This window comes from Chaetodon auriga, chromosome 20 (assembly GCF_051107435.1).
Source record: "Chaetodon auriga isolate fChaAug3 chromosome 20, fChaAug3.hap1, whole genome shotgun sequence".
In the NCBI taxonomy this organism is placed as follows: domain Eukaryota; kingdom Metazoa; phylum Chordata; class Actinopteri; order Chaetodontiformes; family Chaetodontidae; genus Chaetodon; species Chaetodon auriga.
Genome location: NC_135093.1, coordinates 3,952,477 through 3,972,215, shown reverse-complemented (window position 1 = coordinate 3,972,215; position 19,739 = coordinate 3,952,477). Strand labels below are relative to the sequence as shown.

Below are 19,739 nucleotides of genomic sequence, written 5' to 3'. Positions count from 1 at the left end.
GTATCTGAGTCGTGAACGTCAGCTGTAATTAAATCACTCATTTCCAGATTTAAGTCTTACTGGAAACGGATTGTTCTCCACAAGGTACAGCCAATTAACATGATATAATTAAAGACTTGTGTGCGTGTTTAAGTAGCCTATTGTGTAAGATTTATTTACTTTCAACTTAATGTAGTTAATAGTTTAAAAAGAAGCACAACAAGCAAACAAGTGATTAGTACTATTTTTATCAAAGTGTGTTGGTAAAGGGATGAAGTTAGGACACAAACTTTTTTGAGCTTTGTTGACATGAGCGCTCGTCCGCACAGGGAACATGAAGTCCTCACATGTCAGCAAAGAGCAACAACACCAGCACGCCTCAAAAGCCGTGATTACTTTAGGTACTACTCGGAAACTACACGACCACTCTAGTACGACGGTTACTGTTCCTACTTCTTGACCTTAGTTCAAGCAATATCGATGCAGCTCACACATTAATTTTACGATAAAGAATACACAATAGATGAGGCCCATGTTTTGTCGCTTACTCGAGTGATTTTTAATCAGATAAAAGAAGAAACAGGCAGCCACAGCAGTATTTCCGCACATGCGTTGTTACAAATGTAGAGAGATACGCTTATTTCTGCTGTAAAAATACTAAAAACGGCAGCATGCGAGCAGGTGTTTAACTGGAAAGCAAGCAGCGTGCAAGTTACAAATGTTTAATGTACGTAAAATCTCGTTTATATGCGTCCCGAACGCGCCACACCATTTTTTCAATATTTCTTATACAACACGAAGGCATCATCGGTCTAGTCAAGTTCCCATGATGCATCGCTCGTCGGCTGGACAGTGACAAGAGCGTCTCAGCCCTAAGTTAACGCAATTTTTTGTACGTGTTTGGTTGTTGGAGCAGACACGATGGAGAGCGACTGTACGGATTAACAAGGCTTTAACGAACATTTGCTGAGTTTATAATAAATTACAGAGGAAACGCCGGTGTCTTTGGATCTTAATGGCAAGTTAGCCAACCTGTTTCGGTAAGAAAGCTAGCTATGTTGCTAATACAGCTACTTAACGTTCGATGCTAATAACATTGATGCTACCTGTCAGGGTCATGTTTTACTGTTTCAGCCTACAAAATGCTATTAAAGTCGTGGTTTACACAGCGTGTTTTCGTTTTCTGTGCATACTATTACGATGTCTCCATCTTCCCTGTCGAGTTTGAATGCTCACACACGCCCAAATTAGAGGCTAACGTTAAAATTGGCGACTTCCTGCCACTAGGATTGTGGAGATTAGAAAGCTATGTTGTCAAGCCTTACTGTTTCAACCGTCAACTGTCGCCATATGCAAACAAAATGAGTGTTAAGCCTTTGTTGGGTTAATACTTAACGCCACTTGTCTGCCCAATGTATTGCTGTTAAGTGGTACTTTTGTTTGTAGCCTGGCCCTAGACGTATTTAGAGCACTCTTATCTGTGTGTGTGATCATGTCAGGGAGATGCCTGTTTCGATCCTGATTTGCTCTCGGTGCTTTTGATTAGGGAAGTCACTTGTGAGGCATTGTGTAGCCACTTCCCTGCAGACTCCCTCTTCAATCAGCGCCTCACATGACTCCGTGGTTACTCAGTGGGAAACCATGAAATCGCAGATATGTCAGAGAGCACAGTCTTGTGACGGAAAATGTAACGATAGCTCATTGGCAAAAATGCTGGTAACATGAAGTGAGGAAGAGGAAAAACTGTTTCCTCACCATCACATGTCTTGTCTTCCAGCAAAGCCGGGGTCAGTGGGGTTGTTATTGGAGGACGTTCAAGTGTTTCAAAGAGCTTCATTTTGCATCTGTCAAAGGGATTGTTTCTGTTTTCGTGTTTCAGTGTGCCATGAGGGAGTAAACCTTCCCAGGAGGTGCCATGCTAGCCACACAGATGCCAGACACACCACCCGAGGCTAAAGATGTCAAACAGGTAAAACCACAAGCGTTCCTCCATGAGCCAAGACCTTGTTACCCTGTAGTTTCTGTTCTGCCTGGTTTCTCTTACTCTCACTGTGATACCTGTGTTGGATGTGTCAGATTGGCTTTACTCGCTCCTGGGATGTTTTTTTCGTTTTTCTTTGCTAAACATTGTCTGGTTGTGTCATGGAGGTAGGATATGTTGTAATTTTACTGTTGTAACTGTGCTCAACAGTGTTCAACCTTGCACCAATTTCAACACTGATGCTGGCGATGAGTTCGCTTGCTTGCATGTCTCATTGACAGTGTCATTAGAATAGCATAGTAAATAGTAATAGTAAATCATCTTATGAATGTGAAGGGTGGACACAGCATTGGAGAATGAGTGCAGACCTTACTTAGTTTCATCGTTGGCAGAGGACTGTACTGTGTGCGTGACTGTTTTAATATGACAGCGTGGCTTTGCAGACCGTGGACAATGTGCTGTTGACTTGCTGAATTAGTGTACGTGAATCAGGAAGCTGGAGGAGCAGGCAGCGATTTGGTTCCCTGGAAATTTTTTAAAGCTGTAAGGTCCTGCCAAGTCAAGCACAGGAAAAGAAGGGTGCTTCAGTGCTCAGTGTCTAGAGCAGCCAGTTCATGGCTTTTTGTGTCAGCCGACGGTTGGTGTCATGTGACAGAAGGTAATCTGTGGACCATGTTTCATAACCACATGGCTACTGAACTCACTCTGTTCCTCATCACAGCGTTGACTGGAATGCAGAAAGTGTGCTGGCTGTATTCTGTACTGCACATTAAAATGTGCCTCTCTACGTGAACAGAGAAGTTATTGTCAGTCTGCCAACTTGCTTCAGAGACACACCTCAGTTGACTGGTGTCCAAAAAGGAAGCTGATAAATTTTCCCTCTGCCACGCATTGTGTCATTGTCCTGCAGATTAAAGAGAAGTTGGCGCAGTCGCTCAAAGCCCTGCAGAAGAAATATGTAACGTCAGATGCAGTGGTCACCAGTGATGACGGTGATGCTAACCTTCTCTGCTGTGCCCTGGAGGCCATATTCATCCACGGTATCAAGAGCAAGTATGTACGCTCTGAAGCTGGGGGCCGGGGTAGGAAGGGAGACCGAGGACCCCTCCCTCAGCCTTTCTTCTGGAGCCTCCTCAAGACCGTCACCCACCGGTAAAGCCCCATTTAGGCTGAAAGGACATAATAAGAGCTGAAATGATTAGTGGATTAAGAGATAAGTCAATAAACAGACAATTACATGGCAAATACTTTGATGATTGGTTATCCCTTCCTTCTTGATGATTTGCTGCTTTTTGTTGTCTCGTGATAGCTAGCTGAATGTTTTGGGATTTTGGATAATGAAAGTAGGTTAAAGCCGGGGATATCATGAAGTTATTCTGTGAAAACTTAGTTCACAGTGTCATAACACTCTGTTAAATCTGCAGCGATGTGATCACAGAGCTGGAGAAGATCAGCTTCGTGGGCACCGACGTGGGTCGCTGCCGAGCGTGGCTGCGGCTCGCCCTCAACCACGGCCTGCTGGAGTGCTACCTTGCATCGCTGTTTCGGGAGGACTCCAAGTTGCGGGCCCACTATCAGCCCAGTGCCTTGCTCCTGAACACTGAGGAGCGGGAAGTTCTGCTCAGCTACCTCCAGGGTCTGGCCTCGCTTACGTTCAGCCTTTCTTACAAGTCAGCTGTCCTCAATGAATGGACCACCACGCCGCTGGCTCTCGCTGGACTCTGCCCGCTGTTCCAGGCAGATGCGCTCGACCTGCCCCTCAACGGCGGCGACCTTCACACCTCCAAGCCCATGCAGAATGAATCGTGGGATACAGTGTCTCAGTCGTCAAGCTCATCAGATGCGCTGGATGTGCAGAGAGGGTGCCCAGTGGTGCTGCTGGGGAGAGGGTCAAATGTGTTACAAGGGGGCAGGACTGCACTCAACTCATCTAATTTAAGCCTGGACACCACAGGATCCTCTCAGCTCTCCTCCAGCTTGAGCTCCGACAGCCTCCTGCAGGGGCAGGACCCCCGCAGCCCGACAGGAGAACAGTGGTCTTCATGTGACCTGGACACACCCATTAATGTCAGCGTCAGCACCAAGAGGCTCCAGAAAGAGTAAGTGTGTCTGCTAGCTGTGTGTTTGGATATGCTGAAGCAGATACGAGTTAAAGGGGAAGGCTGGTGATAGTCTTTATTTTCTCATTGTCAACAACTCCCATAAAAAGACGAAAACCAACAATAAATTCAACCTAAAATCAAGTATTGTCAGTGTGGCCAAGTCAAGCACAGGAAAAGCAGGATGTATCTTATTTATCTGTGCCACAGAGCTCCAAACAAATGAACATTTCCTCCTGTTTAAGTAGCATTTGCTGAAAATGACATAGCTCAGCTGTTTCAGCATTAACCTTTAAGCTTAGAAATCGAAGGGGGCAATGATGAAGTGCTCTCTTGCATCGTAGCCTTGCAGTAAATTGTCATGACTTGTCTCCACAGTTCTCTGGCTGAGTTTCGAGAGAGCGGACACTGCAGTCAGGACTCCATGCGTGAAGACTCCTTTGTGTCCAGCACGGGTCCGGATCAGTTCTCCGAGACGGCCATTTACAGTGGCTCTGACAACGACACCCAGGGTCCTCCTACACCGTCACAAGACCGACCGCTGAACTCTGTGCTACCTGATTCAGAGCCACCACCACCAACGCCCCTCGAGCTGCCGTCGTCTGACGAGGACCATGTAATCTGCTCTCCCTCTGAGGGGTCCATTAGTGCCTCTTCTGGGTCACGCTTGGATGCAGAGATGCTGTCGACAGTCAGCGAGCCCGTGGAGCCCGTGGAGCCCGTGGAGCCCGTGGAGTCCGTGGAGTCCGTGGAGCCCGTGGAGCCCGTGGAGGAAGCCCATGCAGCCGGTGTTCAGGAGAGTACTGAGCCTGTCCAGGAAGAGAAAGAGGCCTCAGAGAAGAGCGCCTCGGAGCCTTCCGTACAGCAAGGCCCACGCCGCTCGACCAGCGTCCTGAGCAGGAAGCTGTCTTCAGATTCTCTCTCAGTAAGTACATTTGCAGACAAATAGCTTTTAGTTGAAACACACACAGATGAGCACAGCCACAGGCATTACCAGGCTTCTATCCATGGAGTCACATCATGTGACTTAGATCCATGTCTCACACACACACACACACACACGCACTCCCATCTGCTTGTGAAGGTTGAGCTTCTTGAGTACAACTTATGAAAGAAATTCCACGACAGTAACAAATAATGAGGATTTTACAGAAAGGGGAAATTCAGAATCGCCCTCGCTCCTGAAATGCTTTCCGGCTTTTCCCTCCTGAGGAAATGACAAACAGTATGTGTGACTCTTGATCCTGGAAACCAAGGTGGAAAATCAACACAAGCGATCCAAGAGTTCATGGAAAAAATTGTGGGCTCGAGCTGTTATTTTTATGTTTTCTGATTAGTCGTGTTATTCCTGCTCTGTTAGGAAAATGCTGCAATAGTGGTGACTGTCAGAGTACAATTGTTGGTTTAAATAGAAGATATAAAGATTGATGATTGAAACAGCTCCTGTGGCAGGATGTTGTGGATAGAATAAAGTGCAGAACGTTCCATAAAATACTCTGTGTACAAATTAAAACCTCGTACACGTGATGTCCAAGCAGGCCCCGCTCCAGGATGTGTCATAACATTTCCTCCAGATCGAGGACTTTCTGTGGTTGCCACACATCGGCCGTTTTAATCAGTCAAGACGAATTTGTACTTGTGTTTAGACGACGCTTAACAGAGACATTCTTCGTGGCTTTTTATGGTTTTCACACTACCAACCCCAAAGACACGTGATGACTGGGACAGACTGTGGTCTGTTCTCTGACTGCACTCAGCTCAGCTCTCTGTGGTTTGGCTCATTGATTAAAAAAAAAAACTCTCATCTAAATCACATTTCAGCTCATCTAACACATCCACCACATTTTTCTAGACTCTAACTTCAAACCCTCAATCCTCTTGTTTTGCTTAAGATGTTTGGTTCAGGATGAGATAAACAAGGGAAAAGCAGCGAAACCTCACATTTGAGAAGGTGGAACCAGAGAGTGGAAGCAGGCACTTCTGCTTCAACAGCGACTTTAGTTGTGGAGTTCAAAAGAGGTTAAAGAGCTTCTGCCGTTTTCTTTGCAGAATTCTCGTTCCTGGATCTCCGAGGATGACATCTACAAGCCCCACCTGGACGAGGTGTCGGACCAAGACGAGGCGCCTCCCTCTGCTCCCGCTGCTGAGCCCGAAGCCTCTCAGTCGCCTCCCAGCGTCGTCCATCGAAGACAAATAGGTATTCTGTCTCCACCATGAGAAAAACTGAAGAATCCCCTGCAACTATTATGAAGATAGTTTGTAGTTTTTGTAACTTTTTATGCAAAAATAGTGAAAAATGCCTCTGAAGTTAGAGGATTTCTTGCATTTCTGTCATACATCATTGTGAACTGAATATGATATTCGAGTTTTGTCCTTTCAAAACATTTGAAGATGTCATTTTGGACTCTTGGATGGTCATTTTTTAACCGTTTTAGACTGAAGGTGCCCTGTGGAGTTTCTTGTAAATGAAGTTCCTGTTTACATTCAGTGTGTCCTTTTGGCTGAATGCATTTCCTTCCATCTGTTTTTTTGTGGCTTCATGGCTCGTTACTGCCACCTGTAGGTCAGTGGAATAGTGACACATAAGTTCATAGCACGGCCACTGATCAAAAACTGCACCGTCAGTGTGAACACACCTGCTCAGTAAAAGCAGCCACCACAGAATCACAGTGAAAGGTAAATAATACTGAATGAGACAGTGGAAGTATCACAGCTCAAACACACCCCGAACAGTGACGATCAGCAGGTGTTTTCCATCAGCTATCAAACTGGAAAACACCTGTTGTGATATCATTTATTGGGACGTGGCCAAATTACGCTGGACTGTAATAAAATGGCATTACTTGCTGTACATCACCTCAGTGTACGCCTGTTTACTGAGAAATGTTTGTGGCCGTGCTTGTTATCAGTAAGGGCAGGATTCCAGGAACAAGCACTGTGAAGTCTCACTACAGCAGATCTACATCAACAGATCAACAGATTTACTGATGTAATCATTTCAAGATTGAAAGAGAGGTCTAAAACTGAATGGTTTTATCACAGAAATGCTTATTTAGAAGAAAGTTTTTATGGTTATTTTGTCAGAACTGATAAAAAGTTGATTCCAGGCTTCATTTTAGTGCTCCAGTTAGGCTGACCTTAGACGAGCTTATGTTTTAACTGCTGTTTCCTTTAAATGTTGTTCACATTTCTGAAGTTTTTCTCGTGATTCAAGGCCAAGTGTAGTTTCAAAAGCAGGTTTGACAAGTTAAGATTAGTCTAGCTGACACTCAGTCTCCACAATGTGAAAACAGGTCAAGTGGAATGACTTACTGACTCATTTCCTTCACTGTCGGTGTCCGTCTGTCTGTCCGTCAGGGCTGTCCAACCCGTTTCGGGGTTTGCTGAAGCTCGGTCATCTCGAGCGACGAAGCGCGATGGGCTTGTGGCGGGACTATTACTGCGAGCTGTCGCCCTTCGAGTTCCGCCTGTATCTCAACGCAGAGGAGCGGACATGCTGCGACAACTGCTCCCTGCTGCGATGCGAGGACGCTCGCATCACCTCGCCCGAGGGCCGCTTCGAGCTGGCCCTCCCCGGGAAGCGGCTGTACCTCCGGGCGGCCAATCGAGACGAGGCCGAGGACTGGGTGGACCGGATCGTGGAGGCTGTCAACAAATGCCGGCCAGCGTCTCGTTTTGACGAGCAGTGGGAGGTGCTGCAGCCCACCAGTGAGAACGGTGTGGATGTGTCGTCCCCGTCCTCCTCCCCCTCCAGCCCTGAGCGAGGTTTGTCGTCCTCTGACTCGGGGACATGTGGAGGCCAGAGCGCACCTCCTCCTCCACAGGAATTCGACTGGACTCGGACGGCTGATCTGGAAACAGACGCCATCAAAGAAGCTGTGTTGTACTTCTCCACAGACCCTGAGGCTCGGACGTGGGTGCCTCTGGTCTTCTCCCTGTCCTTGGAGGCCTTGAAAGGCTTTCGGGTACAAGATGGGCGGAAGTTGCTGCGGCAAACCCACGCTATCGAGGAAGTCCGGGACGTGGTGCCAGATGTCTCTCTGGGCGGACCGGCCTTCTTCAAACTCCTGACCGTCAGGGAGACACTTAGACTCAGGGCCGAGAACGCAGAGGAGGCTCGCTCTTGGAGGGTTTTAATCCGTGGAGCTCTGGACTCCTACCTGGAGAGCGGGGAGGACGGGGGCTCTGGGGAGCCCGCTGTGGTGCACCCAGGGGGGGCTGGAAATCTCCACAGACTGGTGCAGCACCGGCTAAAAGCAGATGGAACGCTTCTGGTTCACCTGTGCGCCGTGCCCTCGGAGAAGGGGCTGGACGCTCAGAGCTTCAAATGTGCAGGTTGAGTTCCTACATAATGATGAAATGTTATGATTTTTAATTAATAATAAGACAGCTGATCAGTGCAGGCTGGTTCAGGTGTGTGTGGTGGTCAAACATTTTTGATATTAACAACTGGAATCAGGAATTTATGAAGGAGTGAGCACAGCGAGCGTACAGCAGACAGTACGAGTATTTTATCATCCTTCCACTGTAGCCTTTAAAGTCTGTGTTGCCATCATCTGTCTCATTCAAATTTAGCATTCTCCTGTGTGTTACTTTCCCTTTTTTTGCAGCATGAATGAGCAAAGCAGACTTTTTTATTAGTCCACCTATTGGTTCAGTTTGTGCTCCTTTCCTGTGCGTCCTGCTGCAGTGATGTTCAGTGTTGTGCCGTATGTGCGAGCCTGAGTGGATCTGAGCTTTGTTCGCTGCGTCTCGCCCTCAGGGTGTCCTCAGCAGATTGGCCCGTCCCTGGGCAGAGCCAGGCTGTGTGAGTTCTCGGGCCAGTACTACTGCGACTCCTGTCATCACGGCGACACCACCGTCATCCCCTCGCGCATGGTGCACAACTGGGACCTGACGCAACGAGAGGTGGGTGCAGCACACGCAGGTCACTTTTGAACTGCGTACATACAGTATGCACAGATACAGATGCTGTTAGCAGGTGAAAGGCCGCTTGAGGCTAGCAGGTCGACGCTACACGGGCCGTCAGCAATCGAGTTGCGACCCGCTCGGTGTGACCCGCGTGTGTCTGTCCAGGTGTCTAAGAAGGCCCTGCAGCTGCTGGCTCAGGTCGAGCAGGAGCCGCTGCTAAACCTGGAGCAGCTGAACCCCGACTTGGTGATGCACGCCGACGCCATGGCTCAGGCCCACAACCTGCGCCAGAGGCTGCGCCTGCTGGGCGACTACCTGCTCACCTGCCGCAGCGGAGCCTGCAAGAAAATCCAAGCCAGGTGTGTGCATGCATGAGCGCTTCACATTTCATCACATTTCACTGCAGCTTCTTACCGAACGGCTTTTTTCTCTGTCAGAATGGAGCAGCGGACGTACCTGCTGGAGTCGAGCCATCTGTACAGTGTCATGGACCTCCGACAGGTATCCTCATGAGTGGATTTTGTTACTGCACCAATCACCCGCCACCTTCAGACATGTTCATATGTGCGTGTTTGTTTTTTTTAGATTGCAGAGGGTGAATATATAACCTACCTGACGATGTTGCTGAAGTACGCCTCCAACCACGTGTTCCACTGCGACCTGTGCACTCAGCGTGGATTCATTTGTCAGATCTGCCACGCTGACGACATCATCTTCCCCTTCCAGTTCGACAGCACCACCAGGTACATTGTCCTTTATTCTAAATGTAGCACAGAACTTGTATTTCTCTCGAAATTGCCATCACATCGCTTTGAAATGCTCGTCTTTTGTCTCCGATCCAGGTGTAAAGATTGTAAGACGGTGTTTCACCTGACCTGCAAGTCTCCCGGGGACTCGTGTCCTCGCTGCCAGCGAATGAGGAAATACCTGGAGAGGGATCTGCAGGACTGAGCGCGGCGAAACCTTTTTTCAGGAAGACAGAAGACGGCCGATGAAGAGAAAAAATACTGAAAACAAAATGTAGCTTTTACCTGAAATAACCTCAAGTGCAATTATGAGTGAGATCTGCCAGCCGAACTGACCTTAATACTGAAGAGGAAGGGCAGAGCCACAGTGCTGCAGCAGCTGACTCCTTTGCACTAATACAGAGGCGCATCGAGCCTCGTGAAGCTGACATAATGCAGCCATAACTGACCAGTGACTTTAATACCTCTCTCATCTCTGATTCAGCCACGGCATCAAGCAAAGGTCTGGACGACGGCGAACGCTGGGTTTTACTCTGTTTGTCTTATAGCTAGTCCACACGTGCACGGGTGTGTTTTAAAAATGTTTTTTTCCTCATTTGTGCTCTAAGAAAGTCTCATCCGCTCAAGCTTCACACACCTCATTCATATGCAGACACAAAAACACGAGCGAAGCGCTGTCAAGCATGCCACCAGCAAGCTGTGCTGGCCAATCAGAAGCCTGGAAAAAAACGCTGTTACCGCTAGAGGTCCGATCCTGCTATGGCAAAAAAGAAAAAAAATAAATAAATAAGGACCTAAGAAGCCCAAAACTTCATTCTCCCTCTCAACACGCCAACACTGCAAACAGCTTCTGAATATCTTCAGGAGACGTTTTCCTAAAGCTTCAGTGACCTAAAATACAAAAAGCCAAAACCCAGAGAAGCGGCTACCTTTGAGAAACACGTGTGTGCTTGTAGACTAGGCGTCACTGTGTGGACGACGTCGTTCTTAACCATCATGTTTACCAAACGTGCTCTGTTGGTCTCAGACGCACGTGTTTAATCACAGCACAGCAGTGAGGTTTGGGTACTGAACATGCAAACTATCAAAAGCAGCACTTGAAATGTTCTAATTAACAGATTGTGACTGTGCCTTTGTTTTAAAAAATAGTTCTTTTTCCTCTTGGTGTGTCTTTGATTCGGGGCCAAAAGCATCGCGTAGGCTGTTTGAGCTCCCATGAGGTGAAATAACATCGCTGCGGCAGATTAGTAAAAACCAGTCGCGGAGACTGTGGAATGTTTTTCTCTCCTGTTTCTGAATCTCACCGGCCGGCTTTGATGTGCGCGTGCTCGGAGCGGAGTTTTGAAGAACACGCACCATCGGACATTTGCATCCGCACAGCTGGCGAAGGAAACAAATCAGAAATGTGCAGCGGAAACATTCTGAAAACATTTCTGGGGGAAATGATTGAAGTCAAAACACATTTTGCACATTTGCACTTAGCTCTGACTGTTAAACTCATATTTCAGTTGGAACTCGTCCAGCTGATGGAACGACCCAGAAACTAACAGACAGGCCCGCATCGCTCACAAAATATCACGAGCTCACAGAAATAAGATGGAACTTTTTCTTTCTGCAGAATCCGCAGAGAGCACGAAGCAGTGAAGGTTTACTGATCAGATCCATGTTCAGATATGCAGACAGATACTGCAGTACTGTTATTCCTGTTTTTTTTTTTATGGTCGTCTCACCTCTGATGTGCGATGTACAAATGACCTTTCTGAAATAAATGTCCGTGTGTTTCGTTTTGAATCTCTTCTGTTTTTGGCGCAGCTGATTTACGGATCGTTAGACTGAATTTTATGGGTGTTTTTCCAATTTCTTTAACTTTCTTATTGTGTGAATCATCAGTGTACTTTATATGAATCTGGTCCATGTGGTTTCCAGCTCAGCCAAGAGGCTTTTTCAAGAGTTTATTTAGCTGAAGAAGGAGAATTTTCTCAGGTCATAAAGAAAAACTTCTCATCAGTTTATCACAAACCTGGAGACGCGTGCGGGTCACTGCACAGGGAGGCTATGAAACACTGTACAAGTACCATCACTTTGTACTTGAGTAGAAGTACTGAGCTGCGTTTCTCCTGGTTTGACCTGATTCAGAGAGGAAACCTCAGGTGCCTCCAATCACTTAATTAATAATTAACTTAATTAGTCACACCCGCGTCCCTCTTTAACTCTCAACTTCACTAATAGTTCACATTAATCACGTTGGCTTTTAACATATTTCACTTTATGAGACGCAACCTGCAGCGGTGATGCGTAAACTAGAGGAAAAACATGGATGAACTCGAGAACTTGAGCGCACCGTGGAAGTGAACTTGCACAACAACAGCAGCTGATGGGAGGAGTGAGTGATGACAGCGAGCCTGTAAAACACGTTCCGCAAACCCGCCGATCCAGTCGGCTTTTGTCCCTGCAGCCGGAGCCGCAGATCAGGTGTCTGCTCCGCGTTCCGCCGCCGCCTCCGCCGCATTCCTCCCCGCCTCTGGGAACAGTTTCAGTCGGGTTTCACTCCAGCGGCGAGTCGCTGCTCAGCGGGCGGAGAAGCGGAGAGCTCGGGATGGATGCTGCTGAGGGAAGCGCCCCGGTGAGCCGGCTGGAGAGGAGCAGCCACACGGCGTTCATAGACAACAACACGCTGTACGTGTGGGGAGGTTACCAGGTGAGATACGTGTACCTGCGCAGGTAGATCCGCGAGGGGATAAACAAGTCTCCATGGCTTTTTTTCTTATGTGTCCTCAGTTACTCCACTACTCTCTCTAATGACATGCTGAAATGAGCTTTTACTCATTTTTTAAAATAAATTCTTCCTTCATAAATGTTAGTTTTTGTTGGAACTTCAACAGAGACTTTGTTTTACGATCATTTTGATGGATGTGCTGTTTTATAATGATGTGCTTCTGATTTTTATTTTTTACCATTATTGTTAAAAGACAACATAATTCATCAGTAAGTACAGCCTCTAAAATGACACCTTTTTAAACCGGGCGTATGTCTGCACGCAGAAAGGTGGTGACCTGAAAAACACTCAGAAATGTTCTCAAAAGCAGCTTGATGACAACCGAGCTGTCTCCGCGTGAGCATGTTTGAACAGGAAAACATTTTTCAGCCACATCTTGTTGCATCCTGACTGTTGTTATGGGGACAATCTCAGCACAGTCTGCAGTGGAGCAGAACATGTCAAACTGGACCAATCCGGTTAGATGTTGATGGATTTGAACTTAAAATCCAGAGGCTGCATCTTTGGTGGCTTCACTCAGCAGATAAGGCCTCAAGAACGCCATGTTTTCAGACATGACTTTATCTCCTCTGTCTCCTCACAGGTGGTTGCTGCAGAGGACGTCATGTTGCCCAGTGATGAGATATGGCTCTGTGATTTGGACAGCGGGACGTGGTGAGATAGAAAGAAGGCTGTTTTATCGGCTGATATGAGCACTGTGTCAACTTGACACTGAGGCGGTGGATGTCAGCTGAGAGCATGTTTGCTTGATAAAAGTTTGAAAATGGAAAACGGCTCAAAGTCAAGTCTCACCATGTTACATTTACGTGTGTGTGTGTGTGTGTGTTCAGCTTGTTTCCTCTTCCTCGGTGTGTGTTTCTGTGACAGGGAGCGGAGGGAAATCACTGGAGACAAACCGCCAGACTTATCAGACTTCTGCGGCTCCCACGTTAACGGCACACTCTACATCTTTGCAGGATGCGACAGCCTCGGGTACACCAACAAGGTGAGCCGCCGTGGACGAGCACCAGCCGGGGCCCCTGGCTGCTGGTCAAAGCAGTGGGCTTCAACTCGGTCTGTGCCTCTAATGTCCCATCAGCCCGTTTGGGTCTCCAAGCTGAGCACTGGTTTTTCTGAAAGACAAAAACACACAAACTTCTGTCTTGAAGGCATTTAAAAATCTCCAGAGACACTTCCAAATCTGTCTGCTGCACCATAAACACTGGTTTGCAAGTTGAGACCAAGTTCCTGTCACAGTAAAGATACTGGAAGGGAAACCATACGATGTTGCACAACTTACACTTGTCTCTGTTATGATGAAGCATTCAGAGGTGTATTTTTCTTTTGTGTTGCATAAAACAAGTAAGAAAATGCTCCAAGCTGAAATGTTTCAACAATTATTGGACACATTGACATGAAATTTCATTCATGTTTGCGCCTCAGGATGAATAATAGCTTCGGTGATCATTAACTTTGAATCCAGCCCCGTCCTTCATCAGGTAAAAAAACTTAGATTCGTCAAATGATTTGGTTCACGACCTGGAAAAACGGATGACATTCCCCGCTTCCACCTGGATTTTGTGTTTGGTGATAATTGGCAATGCTAGCATGCTAACTCGCCAAACAAAGATGGTGAACATCAGCGTGCAGCACTGTCATTGTGAGCATGCTAGCTGACTTAGTATTTAGCTCAAAGCGCTGCTGTGCCTGACTACGGAGCTGTTAGCGTGGCTGAAGTGTGTACAGCACGTTCAGAATAGGCGCCTCTCAGCCTCTTGCCTTTCAGTCCTGTGTGTTAGCTAACAGTCCTTTTATCTGTTTAACCAGGAAGTCTCTTGAAGTACAGTGAGTAAAGGGGAGAGATTGCAGCATTCAAATGCCTGATCTGAAGGTGGTGCCCAGGGTGTGAACTGTAAAAATGCAGTTTTTCCAAGCTCATACCAGACAGGGAAGATTATCCAGTTTGATCATCATCGGACAAGAATGGCTTTAAAGATGAGACAGTATTTTCAGTGTGATTCAGTGATTTGTCATTTGCTGAGCCTGACTGATCTCAACTTCTTTTTCGCAGATGTTCAGCGTTGATCTCACGGAGCAGCGCTACTCATGGAAGACGGTGACCGACACCAAGGGAACGACACCGTCACCGCGGAACAAACACTCCTGCTGGGTGCACAGAGACAGGTCAGTCCCATCTGAGCAGAGACAGGTCAGCCCCATCTGAGCAGAGACAGGTCAGCCCCGCCTGAGCAGAGACAGGTCAGCCTCACCTGAGCAGAGACAGGTCAGCCCCGCCTGAGCAGAGACAGGGTCAGCCCCGCCTGAGCAGAGACAGCTCAGCCCCGCCTGAGCAGAGACAGGTCAGCCTCACCTGAGCAGAGACAGGTCAGTCCCATCTGAGCAGAGACAGGTCAGCCTCACCTGAGCAGAGACAGGTCAGCCTCACCTGAGCAGAGACAGGTCAGCCCCGCCTGAGCAGAGACAGGTCAGTCCCATCTGAGCAGAGACAGGTCAGCCTCACCTGAGCAGAGACAGGTCAGCCTCACCTGAGCAGAGACAGGTCAGTCCCATCTGAGCAGAGACAGGTCAGCCTCACCTGAGCAGAGACAGGTCAGCCTCACCTGAGCAGAGACAGGTCAGTCCCGCCTGAGCAGAGACAGGTCAGCCCCGCCTGAGCAGAGACAGGTCAGCCTCGCCTGAGCAGAGACAGGTCAGCCTCGCCTGAGCAGAGACAGGTCAGCCTCACCTGAGCAGAGACAGGTCAGTCCCGCCTGAGCAGAGACAGGGTCAGCCCCGCCTGAGCAGAGACAGGTCAGCCCCGCCTGAGCAGAGACAGGTCAGCCTCACCTGAGCAGAGACTTTTTTTCTTCCTTTCTTGCTGCAGATTAATCTACTTTGGTGGATACGGATGTAAGACTGTCGGGGAGGTTCGAAACACGTCGTCGACAAGCTTCATCGTAGAAGAGATGTCCTGGGTAAATGATAATAAAAATAAAATAACATCACAACAGCAGCTCATTATCAGAGAAAATGCTTTTAATTGTCTCACAGGAGCTTAATTAACTGATGTTGTGACTCCTCGGTTTTGTGGATGTTGTTCTTTTCTCTCCCTCGTCACCTGTTTTTGTGATAATCCCTTGTTGTTCGCTGACGTGTGGTTACCGTCTGTCTTCTAGACAACAATTGGGAATGCTTTATTACGGTGCTGGGGCTGGAACAATGAAGTCAACGTTTTCGACACGCATACCGCAACCTGGAGCATGCCGAAGACTCAGGTGAGCAGGGCGGCACGATTTGACTTTCTCAAACAAATGGAGGGATGATTGTTGCAAGGCGATGCTTAGACTGTTGTTTTTGTTCTGTCCAGGGTCTTGTTCCGTCCCCCAGAGGCTGCCATGCCAGCGCCCTTCTGGGGAACAAAGGTTACATCTCTGGTGGCGTGGTGAGTCGACTCGACGTCTCTGAGCAGCTTGTATATTAATATAAACAGCATATAGCCAAAATATGTGGACACCCCTGTGCTCATGCTGTTGTGAACGTGTGGTCTGGTTTGTCCTCTCGCTTCCAGTAAAGTTAAAATTTTAATCATTCCAGCATACTAAGATATTCCAGACAATAGTGTGCTTCTAACTTTGTGGTAACAGTTTGGGGAAGGTCCTTTCCTGTTTCAACATCCTTTTCCTGTTGTGACGTGACCATGCACGCACGCACAAAGCCTGATCTCTAAAGAATTGGGTTTGTGCTCAGCCCCGTCCCACCGCTTTGGGATGAACTGGGACACCGACTGTGAGCCAGGCGTGATCACCCAGCATCAGCAGGCCTCCCAAATCAGGTGCAAAGCCTGGAACCAGAAGAATGGAGGCTGTTACAGAAGCCGATTGATGCCCATAGATTTGTAAAGAGATGTTCAGCAATCACACACACGGGTGAAATGTTCGGGTGTCTACATACTTTTGGCCATAAAGTGTGTCTGCGTAGCAGCCTTTTGATTGACGGCACACACTCGGGGTATTTTAATGAGTGAACACGTGAGATGAACCGCTTGTAGGACTTAAAAACGAGCGTATGTTTGCAGGAAACTGCAGAGTTGGACCTGTTCTGCTTGGACCTGGAGACCTGGACCTGGACTCAAATGTAAGACTGCCTTCACTCCGTCACTCACACAGCAGGAACTTCTTCATTATTGGTTTGATTTGTACAGCTTTTCACTCCAATCATTTACTGACCGCTGCGCTCCACTTTCCTCCAGTGACCTCTCCCAGTCCTGCACACCTCTGGGTCGCTCTATGTTCACCATGACGGCCATATCAGATGACGCACTCTTCATATACGGAGGACTCGGCACAGACGGAAACACTCTGAGTAAGTCTCAGCCACAGAAGAAGCAGCAGTGTCTCCATCCATGGGTGGATTCAGAGACAGCTGTGCAGAGATGACCACAAAGAGGAGCTGGAGGGGGCTCCAAAGAGACACAAAATGACCACAAAACGATTCATTTTCTGTGTCTTTGTGCTTGTTTTGTGTCTTTCTGTGTTCGCTTTGCATCACTTTGTAGTCATCTTGCACCTTGCTTCTCTTTGTATTGGCTTCATTTACTGTCCAACAAGAAATATTAAGTCACTTCAAACAAAACTTGTTGAAGCTATCAGGAAAAACATTTTGTACATATACATGTATACTGTCATAATCTGCCCAGTTTTCTTGAATATGACTCTAAAAACAGAAGTCGCCTCTGTTGCTCAAGTGGTTTGTGCAGCTTTTTGTGGCTTTAATCTTTAATCTCTTTCTGTTAGATGATGCCTGGCAGTTTAACACTCAGAGGAGAGAGTGGACCAAGATGGCACATCCACACACGGACAAGCCCAGGTAGTTCAAAAACACTAAAATGACAGATTTTTTTTATCCCTAGAAATTCTTCGCTAGTTTAAATAAGTTGTATTCCTGTTGAAGTGTCTCATCACATTCAGCTCTGACAGTCTGGTGTGTCAGAGGTGATTGTGGCTCATAGTGAAATCGGAGTGTCATTACTTCCTTGTTCGTCCTCCTCAGGGTGTGTCACACAGCCTGCCTGGGAAGAGACAATGATGTCGTTGTGTTCGGAGGAAGCAGCAACATGCGAATCCTCATGGACTCGGTACGTGATGGGAAAACATTTTCATGAAATTCTCGTTTTTCCTGACTGTACTCGTAATAGTTAAAGCTGTCATTCTGAAAGCTTTATTTTTAGCTCCACACCAACGTCTTAGTGAGTAAAACATAATGCAGCATAATCTTTTCCCTTTCGGATTGTGCCGACGTCAGCAAAGCACTGCAGCGCCTTTAAAGCCCTCATTCCTTCTGTGATATTTATCTTATGCAATTTGTTGAGGGAACCAATTATAGCTCAGTGATTAAGTGAGCATGTTGCATAAAGAAAGCTTAAGTGGTTTAAAGAATCAAAGCGTGGAAAAAAGAAACTGCACAGAAAACTGTATTTTTATGTCTTGAAGTTCAGAGCAGGATCAGATTAGTGAAAATGCTCGAACCTTGAGAAAACACTGCAATAATCTGCTCAGCGAATTGTACAGAAATGCTAACATGCTTATGTTTAGCATGTTCTTGGCTTCGCCTGTTAGCATTTGCTAATTATCAAAACAAAAACGCACAGACGGCCTTTGTGGCTGAAACACGCCGGCATGTTCTTACCTGTATTTTAGTGGAACAGTCGTTCTTCACTGAAGCTTTATTTTCATTCATCACCTCAGACTTCACATTGAAAACACACACACGTGAAGAACACCTGAGGCTGAGAGCAACGTCACTGTGCAACGTCAGTGAATGCTTTGGCAGAAGAAATCAGAGTGAAATGGGAATAATAATAATACCAGTATCTGACCTGTCGTCCATGCTCATGTGATTGTCGATCCTCACCAGTTAACGGTCCTGAGGGCTCCGTCGCAGCATCACTGCAGGGACGTGTTGATCTTTCAGAGCCAGCCGTACTCCCTCTTCAGGTGTGTTCCCATGTTTGTCTGACGATGACCTAGAGTTCATTATGCACCATTTGACATGTTAATTTTGTGCTTTCTGCTGCGTTAGCGGTGGATCACGTGCATCTCTTGTTAGCACGCTGCATTACGTACGGCGGGGCAGCACGTGAGAGCGTGTTTGCATGTTTTTGTTCACACACGATTAAGCAGTTTTAATTAAGTCTACAGAGATCCTTTAATGACTTGGAGCTATTTACACTCACACTGTTGGACCTGTGAGCTGAGGCCACGGTGTTCCAGTGAGCTTTACATTATTATGTATATGTAGGAAGGTGATAGGCAGTAGCATGTTTGTATATGAAAGATTAAAATGACACCTTTCAGGATTAAGATGTTAGTGAGCTGCATTGTGTTCATTTGACCCTGAGAGCACTTGGTGATATGAAAGTTAATTTTCTGACAAACCAATGGAGTAAACGTGTTGGTGGTTCATTCAGTTCTTGATTAAAAAGTCATTTAAAAGGAAAGAATTGCTTCTACTGTGGTGAATGTGCTGCACCATACATAGCGGAAAGCTAACCTGCAGCCGTTCTAGCCGAGCAGCTCTGAGAGTCTGCACTTACACTTTGAGCTAAATGCTAACATCAGCATGCTAACAGCCTCACAAAGACAATGCTTTTTTTTAGCATGTTAGCATGCTAATACTTGCTAACTAGTGCTAAACAAAGAAGGTTGTTGGAAATACCACAGATTCTGCAGCTGTTTGGTACTAAACGTTGGACAAAGTGAACTTTTGGCGTGATGATGTCGTTAGAGGATTGTGAACCCAAGTCCAACTTGAGATGCTTGAAGATTAGCCTCTGAGCAATCTGTGTGTTTCTTTGCTGTGCAGATTGTGTGAGGACGCCATAGGAAGAAACCCGGAGCAGTTTGGGAAGCAGCTGAACTGGCTGCCATCAAAGCTTCGTACTAAAATCGATAAACGAGTGGCCTTTTTCTCTGCGGCGACGCCTGTTCTTACCGCTTGAAGAGGACACATTTTAGACCACAAAGCTTCTGAGCCAGTCCATTATTACAACCTTCTTTGTGTTGTGAATGTCTGATTTTGTGTTTAACGATTTTTAAAAAAAACATGGTGCTAAAGTTTCATTTCAAGTTTCAAAATGTCATTTGTAAATAAAGATTTTGGCCTTATTTTAAATATCCAGTTAAGATTAGCTGAAATTTTACTCCATAGAGTGATTTGATGATGTGCAATCTGTTTTTGAATAAAGGTATTGATATATTGTACTGTGGTGT

General features: G+C 46.8%; 2 protein-coding genes across 3 annotated transcripts; both read left to right on the top strand.

Annotated features, from left to right (window-relative positions):
- The first annotated feature begins 797 nt into the window (after window positions 1-797).
- Window positions 798-11,511, top strand: plekhm1 (pleckstrin homology domain containing, family M (with RUN domain) member 1). 2 transcript variants are annotated; one of them, XM_076760514.1, is made up of 12 exons: window positions 798-1,019; window positions 1,859-1,948; window positions 2,871-3,112; window positions 3,385-4,059; window positions 4,438-4,984; window positions 6,109-6,256; window positions 7,417-8,394; window positions 8,822-8,967; window positions 9,136-9,329; window positions 9,408-9,471; window positions 9,556-9,713; window positions 9,813-11,511. In XM_076760514.1, the coding sequence occupies exons 2-12, from the start codon at window positions 1,895-1,897 to the stop codon at window positions 9,919-9,921; spliced, it is 3,315 nt and encodes a 1,104-aa protein (XP_076616629.1). In that variant the 5' UTR covers window positions 798-1,019; window positions 1,859-1,894; the 3' UTR covers window positions 9,922-11,511. The 2 variants fall into 2 exon arrangements, with proteins under 2 accessions (XP_076616629.1, XP_076616631.1); XM_076760516.1 differs by lacking the exon at window positions 798-1,019 and adding an exon at window positions 1,688-1,766 and having other exon boundaries at window positions 9,813-11,498.
- A 635-nt stretch (window positions 11,512-12,146) lies between these two features.
- Window positions 12,147-19,652, top strand: LOC143339280 (kelch domain-containing protein 1-like). Its single transcript, XM_076760448.1, has 13 exons — window positions 12,147-12,414; window positions 13,076-13,146; window positions 13,360-13,477; window positions 14,543-14,655; window positions 15,356-15,446; window positions 15,648-15,746; window positions 15,839-15,913; window positions 16,547-16,605; window positions 16,721-16,833; window positions 17,265-17,337; window positions 17,521-17,605; window positions 18,385-18,464; window positions 19,333-19,652. The coding sequence occupies exons 1-13, from the start codon at window positions 12,313-12,315 to the stop codon at window positions 19,466-19,468; spliced, it is 1,215 nt and encodes a 404-aa protein (XP_076616563.1). The 5' UTR covers window positions 12,147-12,312; the 3' UTR covers window positions 19,469-19,652.
- Window positions 19,653-19,739: the final 87 nt, after the last annotated feature.